This window comes from Diachasma alloeum, unplaced genomic scaffold (genome assembly GCF_001412515.2).
Source record: "Diachasma alloeum isolate Michigan unplaced genomic scaffold, Dall2.0 Dall_scaffold_00349, whole genome shotgun sequence".
In the NCBI taxonomy this organism is placed as follows: Eukaryota; Metazoa; Arthropoda; class Insecta; order Hymenoptera; family Braconidae; genus Diachasma; species Diachasma alloeum.
In genome coordinates, this window is record NW_021680488.1 from 80,527 (window position 1) to 104,203 (window position 23,677).

At 39.2% G+C, this 23,677-nt stretch overlaps 3 protein-coding genes across 8 annotated transcripts in view; all 3 read right to left on the bottom strand.

The window, feature by feature from the left end:
* The window catches only part of LOC107040943 (DAZ protein 1), a 14,068-nt gene extending 10,717 nt beyond the window's left edge, over positions 1-3,351 (bottom strand). The window contains exons 1-2 of one of the 2 annotated variants that reach the window (XM_015261267.1): positions 3,148-3,351; positions 405-653 (exon numbers count right to left, since the gene is read on the bottom strand). In XM_015261267.1, the coding sequence (XP_015116753.1) occupies positions 405-407 (3 nt within the window). In that variant the 5' untranslated portion in view covers positions 408-653; positions 3,148-3,351. Of the gene's footprint in view, positions 1-404; positions 791-3,147 lie in introns of both variants that reach the window. The other variant, XM_015261266.1, reaches the window with a different exon arrangement.
* A 2,079-nt stretch (positions 3,352-5,430) lies between these two features.
* LOC107040919 (basic helix-loop-helix transcription factor scleraxis) lies at positions 5,431-6,925 on the bottom strand (the record flags this gene model as incomplete). The annotated part of the gene is made up of 3 exons (XM_015261226.1): positions 6,870-6,925; positions 5,554-5,833; positions 5,431-5,487 (listed from the first exon to the last, which is right to left on the bottom strand). Coding segments are annotated over exons 1-3 (393 nt in total), but the record flags the coding sequence as incomplete, so codon positions are not given.
* A 1,370-nt stretch (positions 6,926-8,295) lies between these two features.
* LOC107040915 (arginine-glutamic acid dipeptide repeats protein) lies at positions 8,296-23,572 on the bottom strand. 5 transcript variants are annotated; one of them, XM_015261219.2, is made up of 6 exons: positions 23,328-23,572; positions 21,074-21,166; positions 19,145-19,504; positions 14,170-17,644; positions 10,186-10,381; positions 8,296-9,535 (listed from the first exon to the last, which is right to left on the bottom strand). In XM_015261219.2, exons 2-6 carry the CDS (start codon positions 21,119-21,121, stop codon positions 9,469-9,471), a joined length of 4,146 nt encoding a protein of 1,381 aa, XP_015116705.1. In that variant the 5' UTR covers positions 21,122-21,166; positions 23,328-23,572; the 3' UTR covers positions 8,296-9,468. The 5 variants fall into 5 exon arrangements, with proteins under 5 accessions (XP_015116705.1, XP_015116706.1, XP_015116704.1 ...); XM_015261220.2 differs by having other exon boundaries at positions 19,145-19,486; positions 21,074-21,184; XM_015261218.2 differs by having other exon boundaries at positions 21,074-21,184.
* Positions 23,573-23,677: the final 105 nt, after the last annotated feature.

The window sequence follows — 23,677 nt, forward strand, 5'->3', positions numbered from 1 at the left end:
CCCCCTCCCCCCCGGCGCTCGCTAACATTCCCACTTCACGGACCGAAAAAAAAATTGACAGGCGGCAGTGCGACGTAAACACACAGACTGTCACGTCCGCTGGGTCAAAACAAAAAACTCCGATCCCAAAAACTCCCGAAAAAACCTAAAAAAATCCCCAGCAAAGCAACAAAAACCCAAACCCCAAAAAAAAAGCAAAAAAATCCCTAATTTTTTCAACATATGGGGTAGTACGGGCCACCCTCCATTGTCCCATCTTCCGTTTCCCCGGATGAAGAAAAACAAAAATATTTTTTTCTGCGATAAATTCCAGAAAACGCAGAAAAAAAAGAAAATCTAAAATTTTCAATTTAGACGAAAAAAATTGCGAAAAAAATGGAAAATGCGAATGAAAAAGTGCTCACCATGTTCAGACCTGTCGGAAGTTCGAGGGCAGTCCTGAAAGCTGACTCCAGCCGTCGGAATAATGAAGGAAAAAGTCCTCGTCCCAACGAAATGCCCGATTTTTTGCTCGATTAAGAAATATTAGTGATTAATTTCCCGATCCTTGGACGCTTTTTCGTCTCCGGGGGATCGTCCCGGGGCTCCTCTCGAGGTACACCAGCACTTGAACACCACCAGATCACGCTTATTACCGATGATATCACCCACCACTGCCACAACAGCCGAAAATACGTGATTAATCGTTTGTTTTTTTGAGTCTGGATGAATTTTATTGTCGTCTCGGGGGGATTTTTAGTCCTTCCTTGGGCTCTCTCGCCACCACTTACGGCCTACAAACACCAACAGACTGGCCCCCAGGAGTAGGCTTAGCTGCCAACAAGATGGCGACGAGATTCAGCGCGCCAATTTTCACTTTTGCGAATCTGTTTGTTGTTTTCTATGGTTGGAGAGGTAATTGACTTTCTTTTAAGCATCAGTATCCCTGGACGGGATGGGGCGATTTTAATAAGTCGAAGCTCATTTTCAAGGGCGAAAGAATAACTTCAAAATGAAAAAAAAATCGGGAAATTTCACTCTGCCGGTCGCGAGTTATTGGCGATTAAAGATGGCTCTTTTTCGCTCCTAGGATTTTAGTTTTTTTATTTGGGAATTTTTTTAATTTCGTAATGAGAGAATTATATCATTAATTATTGATGTTGCGAGGGAAATGTCGGGAGACAAAATGCTTTGAATTTCAAGAAAGCCAATTAGGTCTTTTTCTTCTTACATTTTTCGATAAACTCAGTCGCTTCCATCTTTTTTAAAACAATCTATTCTATTCGTATCTTTAGTTGGAGAAGGAAGAAATAATTAACTTTTTTTCAATCATCAATATTTCTGAACGAATTGGCGCAATTTTAATGAGTCGATGCTCATTTTGAAGGGCGAAAGCACAGTTTCAAAATGAAAAAAAAGTTGGGAAATTTCACCCGCGAAAAATCCTTCTCCAAAATTTTGATTTTCTTTCTAGATAATTACGAGAGATTAAATAAAAACAGAAGATAAAATTGAGATCTCGTTTCACAACTTCACGGATGAATTATCACATGGAGATTTTTCGATTTTATTTAAATTGTTTCTCAGAGTTGTTATGACATTTTTTTTACGGCATTTCGTTCTGGGCGGTCTTTATATCGTCGAGCATATTTTCATTCGCTTCCGAGAGGCACAGATGTGTCATCACGTTTTCCGGGAATCGATTGGGTTTCGAAGGGAAATAGAGAATGAGAAATTCACACATTCGAAAAATGTCAGTAGATATGTTTTGGTGAGAATTTCACGGACTGCAAGAGGGTCTTTTACCATATTTTTAATGATCCATTAATTTCTGAGACGTCCCCGGAATAATGCGCGCATGAATTCTCAGATATTCCGATTTTAGAAATTTTATCAATCCCGTAATTAGTTAATTATCTCGTTAAACATTGATTGTGCAAGAAAACTTTCAGGAGACAAAATGTAGAGAATTTCAAGAACTGCAGAAAATGTCATACACAATTTTTCGGTAAACCCATTCACTTGCAAGATATTTGCGAACGAAAACGAACATTCGTTCGTCTCCTTTTTTTATCTTGATCATTCCGTTCCTAATTATGGAATTATATCAATAGTTATTCATCTGACGAAGAAAAACATCAAAAGACAAAATGTAGGGAATTTCATAAGCTACAAAAAAGTGGTGTGACATTTTTCTCTAAATCCATTAGTTCCCGAGGTAATTTTCAAAATTCCGAGAATGAAACATTGACTTCTCTCCACATCTACGCAGAATTTAATTCTCCACTTTTGAATACGATTTCATTCTATTTAGGGGAGAGTGGAGCAAAACGAAACAGCAAATACTGATGAGAATAATAAGTTTCCATTCGGTAGAACGAAAAATTATTGAAAAGTTTTGACGGGCGAAGATTTTGTCAATGGATTAATTGAAAAGAAAATGAAACAGCAAAATCCAAAATCCACAGCAAGACCCAGAGGGGAAAAAGGAAAATGTGCTGCTGAATTTCAATCAAATAATTCATTGACAAAATCTTCGTTCATCACTTCTCAAAAATTTTTCATTCTACTGAATGGAAAATTATTCCATTATTACTATTATTATTATTATTATTATTATTATTATTATTATGGATTATTATTCTCATCAGTACTCCCAAGAATAAAAACAGTTGACAAAAAAAAATTTAATAAAATTTTTTTAAAAAATTTCAAACTTATTATTTAAAAAAAAATTTTTTTTAAATTTTTTTTGAAATTTTAATAAAAAATTTAATAAATATTTTTTTTTTACTTGAATTGCGTCAACAGTGGCTTTTTTGACTGTTTAATTTTGCCCCACTCTCCCCTATATTTTTTATCCTTATTTTGGACTAATTTTTAAAATTCCCCGGAAACTCCATCCCCCTCGCATATACTTTCCCGAGAAGAAAGAAAAAGTTCTGACGAATCGATAGACATGTCTCTTTTGTTATTTTAAATGTCAGCCGTGCGTTCTCATTTTTTTTATTCTCGGATTTATCAGTCCCCGAGTTACACGTAATTTCAGCCCATTTATTTTTCCTCATCGATTTCCAATTTTTCGATGTGAAATGAAAACAATGAACCATCCGATCCCAGAGAGAAAGAATATATCCGATAGATATATTTTCCTCCGAAATCTCTTACCTCTCGTTCAATTTATTTTCCTCTCGATCCACACTTGATCAACATTTCCCAGTTAATTAATCACTCAATTAGTCCGGGATGGGGGAGATGGGAGGGGAGTGTGATAAACCAATGCAAGCATAACAATGAATGAACGGAGAAATCCAACGATTTAACTACAAAAATTATGAAAATTTTGGTAAAAAATCATCCGAGTTGTTCACTGCATCGTGGATGTTTAAACACTGAAGCCTCACTCGATTGGTGGGTGAGTGTGGCCGTGAGAAGTGATGAGGAACGACATCTGGATGGATTTTTGTGAAGTGCAAGAGCCGCGGAGGACATGTGCCTCCGATTTGAATAGGCAATGAATTTATTCACTCACTTATCAAGTTATTTTGAAGAATAACGAATATAGGGGAGGATGGGGTAAAAATGGTGGACTTTTTTAAAATTACTCATAACTCAGAAACAAATTCATCAATTGAGCTCAGTTTAGGCTCATTACAAAGGGAAAGAAATGTTCTTTACATTGAAAAAAAAAGTATTGAATCTCATCAACATTTCAAGCTGTTATTAATATTTGAAACAAAGTCAAAAGTGTCCATTTTACCCCAACCTCCCCTAAACACAAATCCGCTACATCTCATAAAATTATGCTAAAATAAAAAATCCAGTGTAACGTATTTTGAAGCCAATCTATTCGGCGTATTGTGTCATTAGATTTTTCATAAATGATGATAGTATACAGTAAAGATATTACGATAATACTTTATTATATTATATTCTATGCTATACTATATTATAATACATTACCGACGGTAGTGACCGTACGGTTAGTGCTAGACTCGTATGCCAATGATCCGGGTTCGCTTCCCGGCACCGGCGGTCAAAATTTATAGCGCTCTAATTTCACAGTTTCACTGCCGAGCGGTAGTCCCGTCAAAAGGACGACTGTACCAGGGCAGGTTTTTCCCTCGAATGAGGTTTTTCCTCCCTTCGGCAAATGCGGTACAGGGGGTGGAGGGGGGTGGGAAGGGAACAAATCGTAAAGACCCGAAAGGGTATACGAGAAGAAAAAAATTTAAATTTATTATAATACATTATGCATACTATTATTATCAGTTTATTATTTCATTTTTTTTATCATACACATTAAATGTTATAATACAATTTTTCTTTAATTACAATTGACTGGCTAACTGGAAAAATTCAAAAAAATTTGACTTTGTCAATTGAAGTATCTAAAAAATTATAGTAGTTCTTAATATAACATATTTCTCAAAATTGCTGAGGAAAACATATTATTTCGAACAGATGAATTATTTTTCCCATGTTGAATGAAATTGCCCATGACGCGACGTTGCCGGAAACTCGCTAAACGCGTCCGGGCAGTGTAGAGTGAATTCGGCAACGCAAAGATTTGGATTTAAGGCCCGGGTGTACTATTTTTCGAATGTTATCTGGATTTTTTCATCTTTCTTAATCCAAAATTGTCAATTGAGTGGTATATCATGTAAAAATTCCCAAAAATTATGATAGAATAATAAAAAAAAAAATAGAAAAGATTCTGAGATTTTTCAAAGAGCGTTTTTAATTGAGATTCAGAATGAGTTGAAAAAAGTAGAAATTACATTATCTGATTCGCTGTGGCAAATTATCTATTAGTGGATAACAAAACACTAACTCCGCATGGGAAGTGACAGCTCGGTATCTCAATTTTCAAAACAGTGGTATGTAGTCATCTGCCATTTTTATGTGATAAAAGTGTGATTAAAAAATTCTCCAAAATATTACAACTTTTTTCAAAGAGCCTTTTCCGTAATAAATGTCTCTGTGCAGTGTGGGAAAAGATTTACGAAATCAGTCTTCCCCCTGCATGATATTGAGTGACAGGCCACCACAGGCCACCATTTGTCATCGTAAATCAGATACATTTTTCAATTTCTTGTTATTCAACTTATTCTGAATATAAATTAAAAATGCTCTTTGAAAAAATTAAGAATTTCTTCTACTTTTTTTTGATTATTCATTCATAATTTTTCAAAACTTCTGCATGACGCAGGACTCAATTAACAATTTCAGATGACGAAAGATGAAAAAAACATGGAGATAACGTTCGAAAGCTAGTACACCCGGGCCTTAAAAACAAAATTGTAAATGTTTTGGGTGTTCATTTTACCCCAGACGCCCATATTGCCTCACCCTCCCCTAGAACTTGAATCAATAATAAAAAATATTAAAAAATCACCACGACTCCTATATCAACATCGAATAAATAAATAGTTTCAATTAAAAATAATTATTTCTATTTTCTCCAGAAAATTTATCAAATGCATATGATGCAACAGCTTCAAAATTCTGGAATAAAAACACTGAATTATTCCTCCATTCGGGATTTAGTGGGAAAAATAATAATTTACTCACGTATTGTTTGTGCATCGCGAGGCAAAAAGTGCAGACCTGGGGTCTCCCCCTGGAATTACCCCAGTGGTGTGGTGGTTCCTCCAGCCTGTGACAGGGCTGATCAATCGGCCCGGATATGAGAACAGCATCCAAATGACTGATGTAAGAACTAGCGAGCCTGAGAGTCTCGATTTTCGATAGCTTCCGGTCTGCAGGCTCTGTCGGAATTAACATCCTCAGAGTACTGAAGGCCGTGTTAACACTGCACATTGAAGACGAGTATTTTTCTTCCGTTTTCCTCCTATTTTCATTCTCTCAATAAATTGATTTGATAGGTTGGTGGCTATACAATAGGGTAAATCAGTAGTAAAAGAGAATGAGTCGTATGCAATTCAAAAATTTTGGTGAGTTTGCCCATTCATCCTTTCTCTGATTCTATTTAAGGGGAGACTACACTGAGAAAAAAAATTTCTAAGAAATAGAAATTCTATGATTGATCCAAATCGTTCATCGATTGAATAGTCGCAAAAGAAAATGCTATTGTAAGACACAAATATCGATTTAATTTTAATGTTTTCTATTGAAAAAGAATGAGATCAGTTATCTAAACTTTTTTTTTGTTACTATCTACTTTTCAGTACATACAAATCAATGTCTGTATTATCAGATATCTTCTTCGAATAAAGCATGTAATTATCAAATTTATCAGCGTCACGATATCCCGCAAAAGAATATTTGTTCGATTGAAAGCAGAATTCAGATGCAATAAAATATTCATTTGGTCTATGAGGAACATATTGTTGGATACTCATTGATGCGAGATTTTCGCGGTGAGAAGTTGCTTCTTCACGACAAACGCAATTCTTCATCATTTGAACTGATTATTTTTCCATTACAATTGTGAAAAAAAAATTATTTGCGCCAAATCTAAAGCGTTTGAACTAAACCAAAATTGAATTGTATGAAATCGATTTTGTCGCAAAAACATGTATTTCCTAAATTCGATAGAATAAACAAAATATACTATACTATAACAAAATCGATTTCATACAATCCAATTTTGGTTTAGTTGAAATCGATATTTATGTCCTACACTAGCATTTTCGAAGCTAAAGGAAAAAAATTAAAATCTAGGATAAAATCTCGAAAAATCACAAAAAAAAATTCTACACCCAATGTGAAACTTTTGGATAAATAATTTTGTTTGGACGCTTTGAATTTATTTTTCCTCGAAAATTTTGCGCAATGAAATCTCAGCGAAAAAGGAAATATTCGCCAACTCCTCTAGTGTCATATATATTTTCCACTGAAATTATGAATAATTTGTTATAAATCACCTGTGGGTCCTGTCGCGTTCACGAGCATTTGCCTGACACCTCTGCCGGCTTCCCATGATGCCCCAAGAATTGAATAAAAAATCCCCAAAAATAATTCCAAACTAATTATTCAAAGACCAAATAATATCAAAGATAATGTAAAAAAAATCAAAGAGATGTCATGTAATTATCGGGATTCTCGCGAGACGCAACTGAAGCTGGAGATGTTGACTCGATAACTCCTGACACTCGAGTGAAAACCCTCGACTTTTCGTGATCTCATTTAGTCTCATAACAAGTGGATGATCCATGACTCCCTTCCTCTTTTCTCTCTCATTCCCACCAGCGGGATACGCCTGGGTTTCACATTACCCAGGCTAATAAAAACATTGGGATGCTGAGTGTCTCATTTTTGTGAGAAAAAAGCCCAACATCTGGGAAATTAATAACTGTCATCATTCATTCAAAAAAATATTGGAAACAGAAGTAGAAGAACTCAGAATCGAAAAACGTGTGCATCGATTCTATTTCGATCTGAATTTTTTGGAAATATCTGGGGATTGAGGGGAGATGACAGAATTTTCATTAAGACCGTTTTTATGGAGCGGAATGAGGACTACAAAAAAGGTCCAGATCAAAATTTTGCTATCTCCCTTCAATGTTGAGATATTTTAAAGGAAACGTCAGGGAAAATGACTACCCAATTTAGAAGTTTTTCTAAAAATGTTCAAGGAATAAACGTGTGACATCGCTTTTTTATATAAGATATTTGTTCCCCCTTAAGGGTCAATTTGACTCGTAATCCTGAACGTCCTTAAGGGTCGTTTTTGACCCTCGATTCCAAGCGTCTTTGGGGGAACTTTGACCCTCAAAACCCATTTGACCCTCAAGTTGAAATGTCCTCAAAGGTGATTTAACCCTCAAAAACCCCTTAACCCTCAAATACAAAAGTCCTTGAGGAATGTTTGACCCTCAATCCCAACCATCATTGATCGTCGTTTGTCCCTCAAAACCATCACTCTCTCTCTCTCACCCCCCAAAAATAATCACAAGGTTTCCAAACATCCACAAAATTAATGATAGTAGGGTCATTTTATCTTCAACTGCAAACGTTGTTAAGGGTCATTTGACCCTCAATTCCAAACATTTTTAAGGATTATTTGACCCTCAACTCCGAACTGAGGGTCATGTGACCCTCAATTCCCAACATTTTTAAGGGTCATTTTACCCTCAACTTCAAACGTCCTTAAGGGTCGTTTGACCTTCAAAACCCTGTGACCCTCAATTCCAAACGTCCTTGAGGGTTATTTGACCCTAAAAACGTCTTAACCGTCAAAAAGAAAAGTCCTTGAAGAATGTTTGACCCTCAAAACCATCAGACACACTCTCCCTCTCTCTCTCTCACCCCTCCCAAAAATAATCACAAGGTTTCCAAACATCCACAAAATTAATGATAATTAACTGCACAATTTTATTGGTCATTCATCACCATTAAAAAAATGGTCATCTATAATAAAAAATCACTCCCCCAGTTTGTATGAAATCTTTACTTACTTCTTTTCACTTTTTTTTGTTTTTAACAACTAGATTACATAGAATATCATTTTTTTATCTTAATACAATGTACACGCACCCCAACCCATGTGGTCACGATGCATTCGATTAAAAACCAGGGGGGAAAAATAAACTCAGACAGTAGAGAAAAAGAAAATAACTATTGTTTCGCAATAATCAATTTTTTTCGCGTCTACGAGGCGATTAACGTTGCTCTACAAACTTTTAAAAACTTTGGTCACGTTTACTAAAACGAAATATTCATTGGGAAATTTAATTAAAATTTTTTTACTAATTAAGAAGTACTGCCTAAAGCCCCGCTACATGTACAATTTTCACTCAATTTAATTTAAATTGTCTCAACGATTTTTTTTTCAAAAGAAAAAAAAATGAAAATGCCGATTGTTTTCATGGCTTTTCACGCAAATTGTTTCATGTAATTAATTAATTAAATTAATTGGAGCGACGAAAATGCCTCGAGCTAATTTAAATTCATCTAGACAATATAATCACACCTAGAGTTAACATAAGATTATTAAATTAATTATCCATAAATTAATAGTTAAAAAAAATCATTTCATTGAATTTACAATTAGTCTAAAATAACAGTGACATTCGCGAAAGGATAAGCAATTTAATTAAATTATTTAATTAATCTACCGTGACCCCACTTTTTATAATTTTTTTTTTCACTTAATTATTAGTCTATACCTTCGTATGCAGTCTCCTTTGTCGTATTTACATTAGACAATATTACAAGACACTGAATTGTTGATTTTTTTGTTTTCAGCGTCGAAATATACGTACACACGTAAATAGTTAAAAGGGAAACGCAAAATTAATAATTTCGTTCGATTCTCCTGACTGGCTAATCATTTATTCTCTTTTATACTTTTACGTGGAATTGAGAGGATTGTGTGATGATGGGGAAGAATCTTCAGTGTGGAATAATTTTTTGATTTCTGTTTCAAGATTTTTGTTTTTTCGCCTTCAGGAGAAATCGCACGAAAGTCTTGGGCTTTTTTTTTTATATATATATATAAATTTTTTATGATAATCTAGAAAATTAAGGTCGTGATCCACGGGCCGCCTCTTCCAGGGCACGAACCTTCAGCTCACGCTCCCGTTGTTGTCTGGAAAATAATGATGAAGATGATTATAATAATTTTTTAATGAGGGGAAAACTTTGGGATGTGAATTCTCAAAAATTCGAAAAAACAATCACAAGGGTTGTTTGACCCTCAACTTAAAATGTTCTCAACGGTCGTGTAACCCTCAAAATCAATTGGCCGTGAACTAAAGACAAAAGAAATAAAATTCTGACGCTCAAATACAAACGTTTTTAAGGGTCATTTGACCCTCAATTCCAAACATTTTTAATGGTCATTTGATCAACTCCAAAAGTTTTTAGAGTCATTTGACCCTCAAATCCAAACGTTTTCAAGGATCATTTGACCCTTAATTCCCAACATTTTTAAGGGTCATTTGACCCTCAACCCCAAATGTTTTTAAGGTCCATTTGACCCTCAACTCCAAAAGTTTCTAAGGATTGACCCTCAATTTCAAACGTTTCTAAAGGTCATTTGACCCTCAATTCCCAACATTTTTAAGGGTCATTTTACCCTCAACTCCAAATGTTTTTAAAGTCCATTTGACCCTCAACTCCAATAGTTTCTAAGGATTGACCCTCAATTTCAAACGTTTCTAAGGGTCATTTGACCCTCAATTCCCCAAGTTCTTACGGATCGCGTGACCCTAAAAGAAAATAGCATGTAAATCAAACCTGATATACTCCTCGTGATGCATCAACGATGCATGAGGTGGAAATCTCTCCCTCTCCAACATGAGATGACGTTGAATTTGCTCATGATGAACAGCCATATCGGCATAGGGTCTACCCAGGAGTTCAGCGGGATGTAAGCCCAGGGATGGATCTCTGGGCATCATCCCAGGTCTCGGGTAATTCGCACTGGCAGCGGCTGTTCGAGATAAAAATTCCAAAACACCTTTTTTTAATTCATTAAACTCTGAATTACATTTCACTAGTGAAATGATAAAACATGACGCGTCAATTTGACTTTAGAACAGAACATTTTCGTCGAATTTGAATTGAACGTCAAAATACCGTTTTAGTTTTTCGTGAATATCTCAGAATCTAGGGGAGATAGGGGATTTTTGCACTTGACCGTTTTCATAGGGCAAGTTGCGAGCTACATGAAAGGTCATGAGGAAAATTTTCCTATCTCAATTCATTTCTGAGATAATCCCGGAAAACCGTTCTAGAGTCAAATCGACTTATCTGTTTCACCCCTTCACTACTGATTTTTCCAATGGTTGTTAGAAAATTAGGATCTTTGTTGAATAAAACCAGAAATTTTGGGGTCCAACGACCTGAGGAGAAGCCGTTTGTCCCTCCTCACGTCATTCCCTCCGAAAATTCCTCGAGGAAATCAAGCAGAGGCTCCAGATTAGTCCAAAATTCTCCAATCACACCAATTCACCCAATTAACCCATTCACTCAATGCCATCCACTCCCCAAAAATCTTCATCATCTCTTCATCGTCAACACCTCTCACGCATACGCAATTTAGAAAAGCCAAGGAAGACTTTAGAGACAAACAAAAAAAAACAGAAATTTAATGTGTAAACATCATGCGTTTTGTTTACGAGAAAATGCCAAATTGTTAATTAGAAATATCTTGGATATTATTGGAAGGGGGTTGAGACCTGTCGCATTCAAAATCGGAAGTCTCAATGACTTCTCACTAATTTCCCAGATATTCCAATTATTAAGCCTCGGGAATTAAAAAAACTGCTGAAATGCGGAGAAAACTAGGCGCCACGAATTCTCAGCCAAAAGGGGACAAAAAAATCTGAGAAAGATAACTTGAAAAATTTGTTCATTTTGTAGAAACTGAATGAAACGAATGAAAAAGATACCGAGGAGGTTAAATAATTCAAAGAAATGTTCAAAAATACGAGGTGGACACGCCGCCATCTTTGTTGGATACCCCCTCCCTCTGCCGCAAGTGGCTTCAAACATGGCGGCGTTCCCACCTCGTGTTTTCAAACATTTTCAAAATTTATTTGTCCTCATCAGATCGCCCTCAACTCACTCCATCTGGTTTCTACAAAATGAACAAAATTTTTAAGCCATCGTTCAGAATTTTCCACACTCTTGTGGCTGAGAATTCATGGCGCAAAGTTTTCCTCGCATTTCAGCCGTTTTCCGTCTTCACTCGCGAGACCTCTTGTTATCGGGGCAACAGCATCTCTACTCGGTACCCCAATGCCCACCCGCTTGTCCTTTCACCCCGCCCGAAATCCCGGGACGACTCCACTAAAACTTCCAATATCGCGTGCTCAGATGTTTACACATCGTTAAAAAAAAAACACGTAATGTTCCTATTTTTTTTTCTGTTGTTGCTCTGTTTCTGGGAGGATTCAGACATACCAGGCAGGGAAAATCCAGCGGCTACGGCAGCCGCCTCCTGCTGTTGCGCCGCCTGTTGCTGTTGTTGTCCCGGATGTAGGTGCAAGTGGGTATGCGCGTGCGTATGCGCGTGAGTGTGAGCATGATACTCGGGTGAGATGCCAGCCATCTGAAGCCGGACCATCGGGTCGGCAGCCAGAGCCAGTCGCTCATCAAGCTGTCCATGATGATGTACCGGAACAGGATGGCCGGCCCCTCCCCCCGTTGGCCCCCCTCCGCCTCCAGTAGGTATCCCTAAACCCGTTGTTTTTGTTTTTTTCACATGTTTTACCCAATTTATCCACAAACGATTCACTCATTGATTAATCTGATTGATTTTTACATTGATTCAACTTATTACCAGGGAGGAAACCTAGGGCATCATGATGATTTTGTACCCTAGTCTGATGTTCTCGATACAGTAGAACCTAGCAGTTCGCATACTTTGCACACCGCACGACCTAGCTATTTGCATAATTTTCCTGTTGCTTCTTCACCCCCTCCAATACTCCCTACTTCCCCGACGCTCGTTCTAATGAACGAATCAGATGTCAGTACTGAGCGGGACAATTGAGAACCATCATGAGAATGAACTAGGTAGCTCTCGTAACTTGAAAACGAACACCGATGAGAAAATTATTAGTAATACAGTGGAATCCCTCTAATCCGCCAGGCTCGGGACCTGTCCTTGACTGTTCTTCTCCGAAAAGCTGTATTAGAGGATTTCCACCACTACCCCAGATTGTAGGGGGATGTTAGAGAATGGAAGGGAACTTTGTCTTTTCTTTCGTACACTTGGTGTGTGTTCACTCTGCCACTGTCTCAATTTTTCTTCCTTTTTCAATTACGATTTTACAGTTTCTTCACTGATTTTCAAATTCTCAGCGATAGCACCAATCGGAGTATCACGCGTTCCACATTATACCCCTCGTGACCCTCAATCCGACCCTTGTGGCCCTTATTCCGACCCTTTTTTTCATAATATGCAAACAGCTAGAGCGAAAATGTGTAAACAGCTAGATCCCTATGCGTTTTTGCAGTATGAACTGCAAAAAAGCGAAATGCGAACTGCACTGAGAGAAAAATCGAGATAATATCACAGAAATCACTTCTTGAGCGAAAAACATTGCATACATATTTGATCAATTTATGGTAGGTTTCAGACAAGAAATCGGGGCTCTTCGCACTAAGGAGAAAGTTACTGAATGAAATAGTATATTTCAGGGCGGGTGTCATGGGGTTTTTTACTCGTGTGGCGTTGGCCTCCGAGCCGTAGGCGAGGACTGGCCAACCACACGAGTAAAAAAATCCCATCGCAACAGCCCAGGAACAATATTTTTCTGTAGTGATTTTCAAGTTTTCGAGTTTGGGCAGTAGTAATACCAATTCCCAGACGAGAAATCGTGAGAAGCAGTACAGAAAAGAAATTATGTCTTTTTTCAAAATGAGATAATATTCTGTAAAAGACAAGAATAGTTTGACAGAAGGAAAAGAAGATATTGCTTCCCTTCGAATTCAAAGCGATTGAGCGTGAGTGACGGTTATATTTTTTTAATACCTGGAGATTTTCCTCTGCATGAAATCTCTATTCATTCAATATGAAAGTCTATGATTCATGATTCACTGAATCGAAGCTTTTAATATTTTTAGTCAGTTTCTCATCTTCTTACGCAAAAAAGCCCATTTCTTGTGGCAAGAATTTCCCACTTTATCATGAAATGTTCATGTTCAACTCATGAATACTTCACCGAAATTTGACATTGTCTGACACATTATCCGGAATTGTTATCCCAAGAAATTAATCCTCAAAAGATGAGATATTTGGCGCAAGAAATCAGTAGCGAAGCGGTAAACCGAGTCAAATCGGTTTTGACTTTTGGCCAGTTTTTATGAATATCTCAGAATCTAAGAGAGAAAGCAAAATTTTTCTCATAACCCTTTTTACAACCCTCTCTTGACTCTACAAAAAAGGTCATGACAAGAATTATTCTATCTCTTTTAGATGCCGAGATAGTCGTCAAAAACTGGCCAATAGTGAAAATCGACTTGACCCGCTTTACCGGTTCGCTACTCAAATTTGTTTTGTGATATTATGACGATATTCATCTGAGTGTGCTAAGTTCTACTGTACTCCTTTCACCTAACTAGAGATGTGAGTGAAATAATGCCCACACAACAGTGGTCATTTAACCCGATCCCCCCTGCTAACAATTGAGTCTTCCCCACCGATTCATCCCTCCATCCACACCCATCCATCCATCAGTCACACCAGTCCCAATCCCCATAAACCCTTACCTAATCTCTCTAGCCTCTCTCGATCCAGCTGACTGGGTCCAGGTGGCGCCCCATAGATCCCAAACTGATGAAGCCCCTGGGGAGGGCCACTGGGCCCGGGTGCAAGTCCCGCCGCGGCATACCGCCTCTGCATCTCCATCCAATGGGCGTCAATGGGTCCGGGCATGGCCCGGGGGCTCCCCTTCATGAGTTCCTCCTTCAGCCGATCGTTGAGCTCCCTCTCCCTCAGCTCACGTATCTCCCGCTCCCTCTTCTCCCTCTCCATGTGCTCCAGCTCCATCCTCTCCCTGGCCCCGGGCCCATACATATAATGCAGCATTGGGTCCGGTGGGGCTGGATGCCTCGCGGGACTGAAAGCCGCGTGTGGTCTCGCGTATTCCGACAATTGTCTGAGTGCTGGGGTGTCGGCATAAGTCGGCCTTGCGGCATACCTGTCGTACGGCGACACCACGGGCTCCATTGGGCCCCTCGACGGTGGCTTGCAGACCTCCGGCTGCTTCTCCGGTGTCGACATCTTCCGCGCATGCTGCGCTGCCCTGTCCCTCTCCTCCCTCTCCTTCTCCGCTTGTTTTCTACTTCGTTCCTCCCTCTTCCTCGCGAGCTTGGAATCAGGCACTGGTTTAAACATCAGATCAGTCCTGGTGCACGAGTTGTTCTCCCCTCGGTTCCAATGTCTCAGGAAGATTGCTGACTGTGACCTGTGGCACTCCGAGTCCTCAATCCTGGGTTCTGGTGATGGTCCTCGTGGGCTCGGTGGCTCCTCCGGCTCGGGCTCCATGATTTCCTCGATCTTCGGCTCAATCGCTGGTGGTGGTGGTCCCGTCGGCTGACCCGATGGCCCCCGGTGATGATGATGAACCGATGATGTCGATGTCATGCAGGATGACACCATCGGTTTACTCCTCTGGTTGTGCTGTGAGTGGGAGGATGAGTGACTGTGAGACGAGTGTGAGGATATGCTTAATAGCTTGTCATGATGGAGAGTTGTTGCCTGATGAAGACTTGATGAATGATGATGCGTTGCAATGAGGTTTTCACCCTCTTCCCTAGTGGTCACGCTGGAGCTTGTGCTTGAGTGGTGTGCCGTCATCATAGTTGTTGATTCCTGACTTCTCTGGGGGCTCGGTGGGGGTATAGCGTGGGGAACGGGGGCGTAGGGGTACGGTGGGAAGCTGGGGTAGGTACCCACCGGTGGGTATCCAGGGTAGGCGTGTGGGTGGTAAGGATGCATCGCTGCGAACAACGAGTGATGCATCAGAGGGTGGTGAGGGTGAAAGCTGTGAGCCATGTGAGGACTTGGCTGTTGACTTGGATGCATAACAGGCTGGGGAATTGATGTTGGTGGGGGTAATGAGGGAGTGGGTGATGCTGCCACTGATTGAATCTGCGGGACATTCTGCTGAGGTGGTGGATGTTGGTGTTTTGATGGGGTTGGAGGCTTGATGCTGGCGTCGGGATCCTTCTTGATGTTGTCGAGAGTGGGGCCAGGGAAGCCTGGCTGATACCCTGGCACTTTGACTTCCTTGAGACTCTGGAGAGGATCAGGCTCTGGGGGTATGATTTCCTGTTTGATCTTGAGATTCTGGGGCTCCAGGGGTGGAGTGCAAGCCAGACTGTATATCGCTGGCTTCTCGGGTGGCAAGGGGGACGGTTGAATTGGCTGAAAGAGGGCCGGCTCTGGCGGACGCTCTTGAGGCTCTTGTTGATCCAAACGATCTGATATTCGATCTGGTAATCTTCGGTCTGGAATTCGGTCCTCGGGGAGTCTATCGGGTAGCCTAGAGTCTTGTGGGGGCAGGGTTAGTCCTAGTGGTTGGGGTGAAGCTGGCATTTGGGAGATTTGCGAGAGGTTCTGGGGAATGTTGAGATTCAGGGGGGGCACCGACATGTTTTGGGGTAATTGTTGCACCTCCGGTGTGTGATTTGATAGATTTTGAGGTGGAAGCAAGTCTCGTGGGGGTATACTTGGGGGAATTGGTTGGGGTATACTCTGGGGGATTTGTATCGATTGGGAGAGGTTTTGGGGGACGTTTTGGGTGGGAGGTACTGGCGTTGGGTATTGCATGTTTAGGGGCATTTGTTGGGGGGGTTGGGGTAGAGAGACTGGTGGAAGGCTCTGGGGTATTCCAGGTGTTATCAATACAGGATTGTTCATTGATTGAGATAGATTTCTTGGTATGTTTTGGGATAAGTCACTTATTCCCATTGGTTGAGATGTCACTAGGGCTTGAGGCTGTTCAGGCTCATTGGGCTCTTCCTTGATCGGTGACATCTCGGGTTCACTTGGCACTGGCTCAAGCTTCAGGGGAAGTGGTTGCTTGATGCTAATTGGTGAGTCTTCAGGTTCTGCCTTAACCTCTGGCATTTCATCGATAATGGGTTTCTTATCGAGAGTGTGAATAACAGGAACATTTATTGGTAATGTGGGAACAGTGATTGGTAGTGGAGTTGATACAGGTGGTGGTTCAGCAGACTCTTCTTGCTGTTCAATTGGTGAGCCTGACTCGTCTGGAACAGCTGGTACAACTGGTTGCTCACTGTTATCAATTTCGTTCTCCCTTTCAGGCTCATCCATGAGGGAATTTGAATCAGTTGTGAGGGACTCTGATGGACTGTCTGGACTACCTCTCTTACGTTTCTGAGTATCTTTGTCCTCCTCAGGCTCTTCTGGGGGCCTCTTTTGGCCCTTCTTTGGAGTCTCCACCTTGGCTGTAGTACTGGATTTTTTCTTTTTATCAGGTGTCGCTTGATTAGAGGCTTTCTCCTGTTTCTCTTGATCTGGTGTATCAGTACCACCGTTACGACGTGGTCGCGATGGCCTTGGGGTTTCTTTAGCTTTATTACGCGTTCGCATTCTACCTGGACTGTCTGGTGATTCCGCTGGTACCGGACGAAATAGGTATGGCTGAGCTGGGGGTAATTCCCCAGTTTTCTTCAAATGCGAACGACATTCTAAGCACAATAGGAGACGATCTTTGCCAGCTATTTGGTAATCCTTGGAGGTTGTTGAGAAACAGTGCTGGCAGGATCTCTCGAATGCTGAACCGTTGGTATTTGTATCCCTTGAATCACTGTCCTCCTCGGAATTATCGTCCTCGGTGACAGAACTTACCTCACCACCAGGATTACTGTTGTTATTTGTCGTGGTTGTATTTGAGCTTGCCGAGGCACCGACTGGCGGTGTCTCGGGCTCGTTTGTCGTCTCTTTAGCGCTCGTCGTGTTTGGGGGCGTTGATTCTTTGGGGGCTGGGGCCTCCTCTTTGGGAGTACCAGCGCGAGAATTACGAGTATTACGAATTCTACGGAGTGAGCCTTGTCTACGACGTCGATGGGGACGATTGTTATTAGCACCTGGGGTCTTTTTCCACAGATAATAGAACTCAACGATTTCAGGTGTATCTTTGTGCGGTAATAGGTCTTTACGAATGCGCGAAAAATTCTTGCCAAATTGACGGAGTCCTTTGACGAAACGCTTCTGTTATTGGGGGGAAAGAGTTTCATTTTTTTTAGAGGGATTGTGCGTTTAAACGAAACTTAAGGTACTTCCTCAGTCAGTTGAATGGGGACAATGGGAAATTTTGAGAAATATGACCTCTTAGTTTTTTTATCACTTGTCTGTAAAGAGAAACCCCACTTTCCATACATTGTGATGAAAAATAGGGTTTGACACACGTGGGAAAAGTGTTACTTCACTCTTGGAGAGGCTATTTGTTTTTTTTTTATAATAAAAATATCATTAGTACAGCGTTTCATTAGAGTCGCATTTCAACTGTCCAGATGTTGGATACTAGCAATCCAAATATGCGATTTACAGTATCAAGAACATTCTAAAAATATACCTCTGTAATTTCATAATTTGTTGCCACGTAGATTTTGAGAAATAATTGAAAATGCATGACAGAATCATGAATGTTCATTAGAAAATTCATGGGAAAAATGGTAGCTTAGTATAGGCTCATATCATATCGAAGCACAATAACACCAAGTTCATCTGTTACGAAGATGCCTCGTTGCCCGATCTCCGACGATAGTTTCAATTAATTAATACATTGATTTTTTTAAAATGAGCATGAAGATACACTGAGAGAAAAACAAATACGTTCTCGAACAAGTCTTGTTTGGGCCAACAAAATCGCTAGTTGAAAATTGTCAAAAAAGAACATGTTTGGTTCGAATAGAAAAAGTCTCAAATATGAATGATTGCTCTGCTCAGCGGAGCGGTAAAACGATTCACGTCGACTCATCTCCCAATTGAGTTTTTGAGGAATATTTCAAAATTTAAGGGAGATAGCGAAATTTTCGTAATGACATTTGTTGTAGCTCTCAATTGGCTCTACAAAAAAGATAGTAACAAAAATTTTGCTATCTCCCTTAGGTTCCGAGATATTCATTGAAAACGGGTCAATAGTCAAAATTGATTTGTACCGTTTTACCATTTCGCTACTGATTTGGTTCATGAGGCGGATAATTCACAAGAGATGGTGCCTTTTCAGAATGAAAATATCTCATATAGAGGAAAATTTATCAAAAAATATTTTGTCCTCAAATTTCAATATTGCTATCATATCATTATTATTGTTTCATTTAAGGGTTCATTTCTTGACTGTGATTATTAGATAGCCAAAACGAAAATCTACTATCCCTTGTTTCACATAAAATGAACATTTTTGTGTGCATGCAAACGACATTTCTTGCGTGTACAGAAAAATGCAATTTTTTTCAAACTACTAAATCTATTTTTGCGACAAAAATTATTCACTTCGGCGCACTCTCTGCATGTTTGACACAAAAAAAAAATCCTTTTTTTCTTGGCGCAAGTAAGACTTGTTTGAGAACTCTGTCATTTTTCTCTCATTGTAGTCATCAGTTTAATAATTACGAGTCATAAATAAAAAAGAACCATTAAAATTTTCAATGTCTACCCCCACAATCAGAGGAAGTACCTTAATGACTAAAGGATTATAGCGAAACTTACAGTCTCTTCCTCGGACCATTTTTTATCAATGCCTTTGGGTACTGGACACTTGACGAGTGCTTGAAGTGCTCTACCAGGATCATATCCAGAATCATGGAGTATATCGAGTGCATTAATTGTCGTATCGTCTCTGGATGCTGCAACGCAACCATCGTCTGGTGAGCCTCCATCACACATACCAGCGAAAGCTGCCATTGAACGTGCAGCCCTCAGGTACATGACGAGATCTCCGTCTAACGACATTGCTGGTATCCATCTTAATTCTTCTCTTTCCTTTATAAATTCAGGATCTGGTTGTAGTTCAGCTGGTGGTACGCCCGGCCGGTACTCAGGCAAACGGGCCTGGCAAGAAACCAATTCCTGTACACCAGAATTTTTATGGTTTTCGAAACGGCGGTTAGCACTGATGCAAGCGAATTAGTCATTCATTAGTGGCCATTGTTGTCTTTAAAGAATGCTGTTGTTAAATTTTAAAATGGGATAGCAAACGCACCACGGGGGCTTGATTGGAGCAATCAGAGGTACATTTCACCGTGACTGTCAACCACTAGAGACTAGTGTCATGTTTGCTCGTCTTTTTAGTCGTCAACCTGTTGTGATTGGAAGATTCTGGAGTTGAGAGGTCGGTGGAGATGAATGGAGACAAAATTGTCAATGTGCCAGGATCAAATGATACGATTTTTATGGATTTTAGAAGGTTGATTGAACACGACGAGAGGCTAGTTGATTATCATGATTTCGTTCGTTTTCTGAAATTCTTCCTCCTCATGAAGCTAAAACTATCGGAATATTCAATTCAGGGGATTTCCAAGAGTGTGAGGGACAAACAATCGCATGAATAAGTGTTTTTCAACCGCAAACGGGTTTGTACATGGCTTAAAATTATTTGGACACCCTTAGCTTCGCTTAAGACGCCTCGGGAGTAAAAAAAACTACTGAAGTGGAAAATTTTGAGCCATGAATTCTCAACCAAAAGGGGACGGAAAAATCTAAATGATAGCTTGAAACATTTATTCAATTGCTAGGAGCTCAATCAAACGAGTTGAAAATGATCTGAAGTGCATGAATAATTATAAGAAATGTTCAAAAATGCGAGGTGGTAACTAGATGTGGCCGACACCATCTTGCTTGGATACCCCGCGCCCTCTGGCGGAAGGGGATTTAAAGATGAAGCGCCCACACCTCGTTTTTTTAAACATTTCGATATATTACTTATCCTTTGGCCATTTAAATCAAATGTTTCGATAATTTCAGCTCCATTTCTTCCTCTTTCCTCCACAATCTTCTGTATTCTCATCACAGTACGAAAGTGCCTAGAGAATTAAGGATATCCAAGTGGGACAGTCCTCACAATGGAATAATCTTCTGAAAAATTACATTTTTGGGCTTTTCATCATCACAAAATCATTATATCATTTTAATTTACAATTCAGTCAATTTGCCATTTGTCCAAAAATGTAATTCTTCGAGAACCAAATTCATTGGAGTAAATCCTGCAATACAATAGTTTCCACATAAACCTCTCATAAATCTTTCCCGCCCGCCCCAAATATTCCAATCACCACCCAACCGCCCACCCACCCGGAGTAAATCCACCGGAAACAGGTCAACGATAAAAAAGCATCCAAACCATCCAAATAAAAGAATAAAATAAAGGAACCCTCTCTAATCGGTCCAACAAGCCTCAACTGTTCGGTACGGAGAAAAATCCAATGAAATTGGAGTGAATTTTTTTGAATAAACTACAATAAAATGATCATTTTCACCAGAATCTAGTGAAAATTCATAACAAAAGTGTACTTTGTATCACAATAAATAATAAATAAAAATTTTGAAAATTCATTGAAGGATTTTTCTTTATGACTCATGTGTCATGAAAATAAATTAAATTTGTCTGATATTTTTTTTGCTATTGAATTTATGCCAAACCTGGTGCGATGGACCGACCCGAATCTCCCCCTGGGTGCCGGCGGACATCTCCCCCTCCTCCGTCGCTCCGACGTCTTTCTCCAGTGTTATCGACTGGGTTGTATTCGATATCTTGTATTTATTTGGTCAATTAATTTAAATCCTTTTTTTAACTACTAAACCCCTGAACCGAATTTAAATCAAAGGTAGAATGACAACTCTACCCAAAACAAGCATTGGGTTGAAAACTACTCATCTTCAAGGGTACCCTGACAAATCTACCGAGGGTCAAGTATACCAAGAGATCAATATACTGCAGAATATGAGCCCATTTGATAATACATAAGAGTTTATTGGACTAATTGGGGTGGAAGAATGATGTAAAGAAGATATAAAAAGTAGTGAAGTGGAAAATGTACCGGTGATCATGGCTACCCTACATTCCCCAGTCATCGTGAATCTACCGATTTATGAATGGAACTGCCGTGTAATTTTGTAACATCGCTATGCAGCGACGAGGCTACCATGGCCTGTGCGATAACGAGTCTACCAGACATATCTATCGGTAGAAATCTACCGGTTGTCAAATCTACCAATTATGTCAATATCAATCGTAATTTTCTTATTTGAAAGAATGATCATAATTGGTAGATTTAATTACTGGTAGATTTATATGTCGGTAGATGTTTTATCCAAATATTGGTATAAGTCACGTGCGGTAGAGCTGTGATGGTTGGAAAAGTGCGATCGTCGGTAGATTTATTATTTTCACGTGTCAATTGATTTCTGTAACTCAGCTGACCATAACTCTACTCACATATGAATCTACTGATAATCTACCGGTCGTCAAATCTACCCATTATGTCCATCTTAATTTTTTTATTTGAAAGACTGATTATAATTGGTAGATTTCATTATCGGTAGATGTATATGTCGGTAGACATTTTATCCATGTAGAGTTGTGATGGCTGGAAATGTGGGATCGTCGGTAGATTTATCATTTTCACTTATAAATTTATTTCTATAACTCAGCTCTACCATAACTCTACTCACATATAAATCTACCAATAATCTACCGGCCGTCAAATCTATCCATTATATCCATCTTAATTTTTTTATTTGAAAGACTGATTATAATTGGTAGATTTCATTATCGGTAGATGTATATGTCGGTAGACATTTTATCCATGTAGAGTTGTGATGGCTGGAAATGTGGGATCGTCGGTAGATTTATCATTTTCACTTATAAATTTATTTCTATAACTCAGCTCTACCATAACTCTACTCACATATAAATCTACCAATAATCTACCGGCCGTCAAATCTATCCATTATATCCATCTTAATTTTTTTATTTGAAAGACTGATTATAATTGGTAGATTTCATTATTGGTAGATGTATATGTCGGTAGACATTTTATCCATGTAGAGTTGCGATGGCTGGAAATGTGGGATCGTCGGCAGATTTGTTATTTTCACGTGTAAATTTATTTCTGTAACTCAGCTCTACCGTAACTCTACTCACATAAGAATCTACCGATAATCTACCGGTCGTTAAATCTACCAATTGTGTCAATCGTATTTTTTTTATTGGAAAGGATAATCACAATTGGTTGATTTATATGTAAGTAGAGTTGCTAGCCATAGCCCCTAGTAGATTTTCATTTTCCACTCGGTAGACTTTTTGCAATACCCATGAACATCAGTAGAGTCACTAAACTTGTTCCTTGTAGAGTTGTTATTCTACAAACCTAATTTAAATCAAACATTTCTCAACAAAAATATAAAAAAAAAACATCTTCAAATAATGATATTAAAGAATAAAACATCAAGAATTTACACATGCGGGCCGATGAAACTCATAACAAAGATAAATAAATAATCGACTATTCATCGTAATATTTCATAATTAATGTGGTCATTAGTCACGGTGAAAGGCCCACAGAGAGCCCACCACATATGGAAAAATAATCTTTAAATAAACACATCTAATCCGATAAAATAAATTATTCAAAAAATTACTCGTTGCAGAGGGATATCATCAACACCGACAATTAATAATTAATCCAGTGGTAAAGGGGCTGAGACTGGGTAGCCGAAAAAAAAAAAATTTCGGACGTGGGAGGAAGCAACGCCAGTCACGGGAGGTGGAAAAACAGTGTGAAAAATCTACCAATAAATCAAACAATTTAATTCTCTCGTATTTAATCGTCAAACACGACAACTCAATTGGAATTTTTTCATCTCTCGATTGATAATTAGTGACAAAACTTACTCGTGAGTTACTCGTGTTGTTGGTGATGTGTTTTTAGCATTGTTTTCCAGTCTACAACTCACACCTGGAGGCACCACACACGTGATTCTTCGGTTTATTTGTCACTAATAATGTTATTGAATTTGTTTCAGCAGTTGATAGTCAACTTTTTTACGATTTATTTAGCACTATTTTTGGATTTTTGGGGATTTAAGGAGCAACAACACGCACTCAGTGGCCACAACACCCAAACGCAGCCATCTTGTACTGCGTTTTGTTTCGTTTTTCTTTTGTGGGGGTGCGTTCCAGTTCCAAATTCCCCTATTTTTCCACTGATTTTCGGGCGGTTCGTCGGTTTCAGGCGTTTCTTA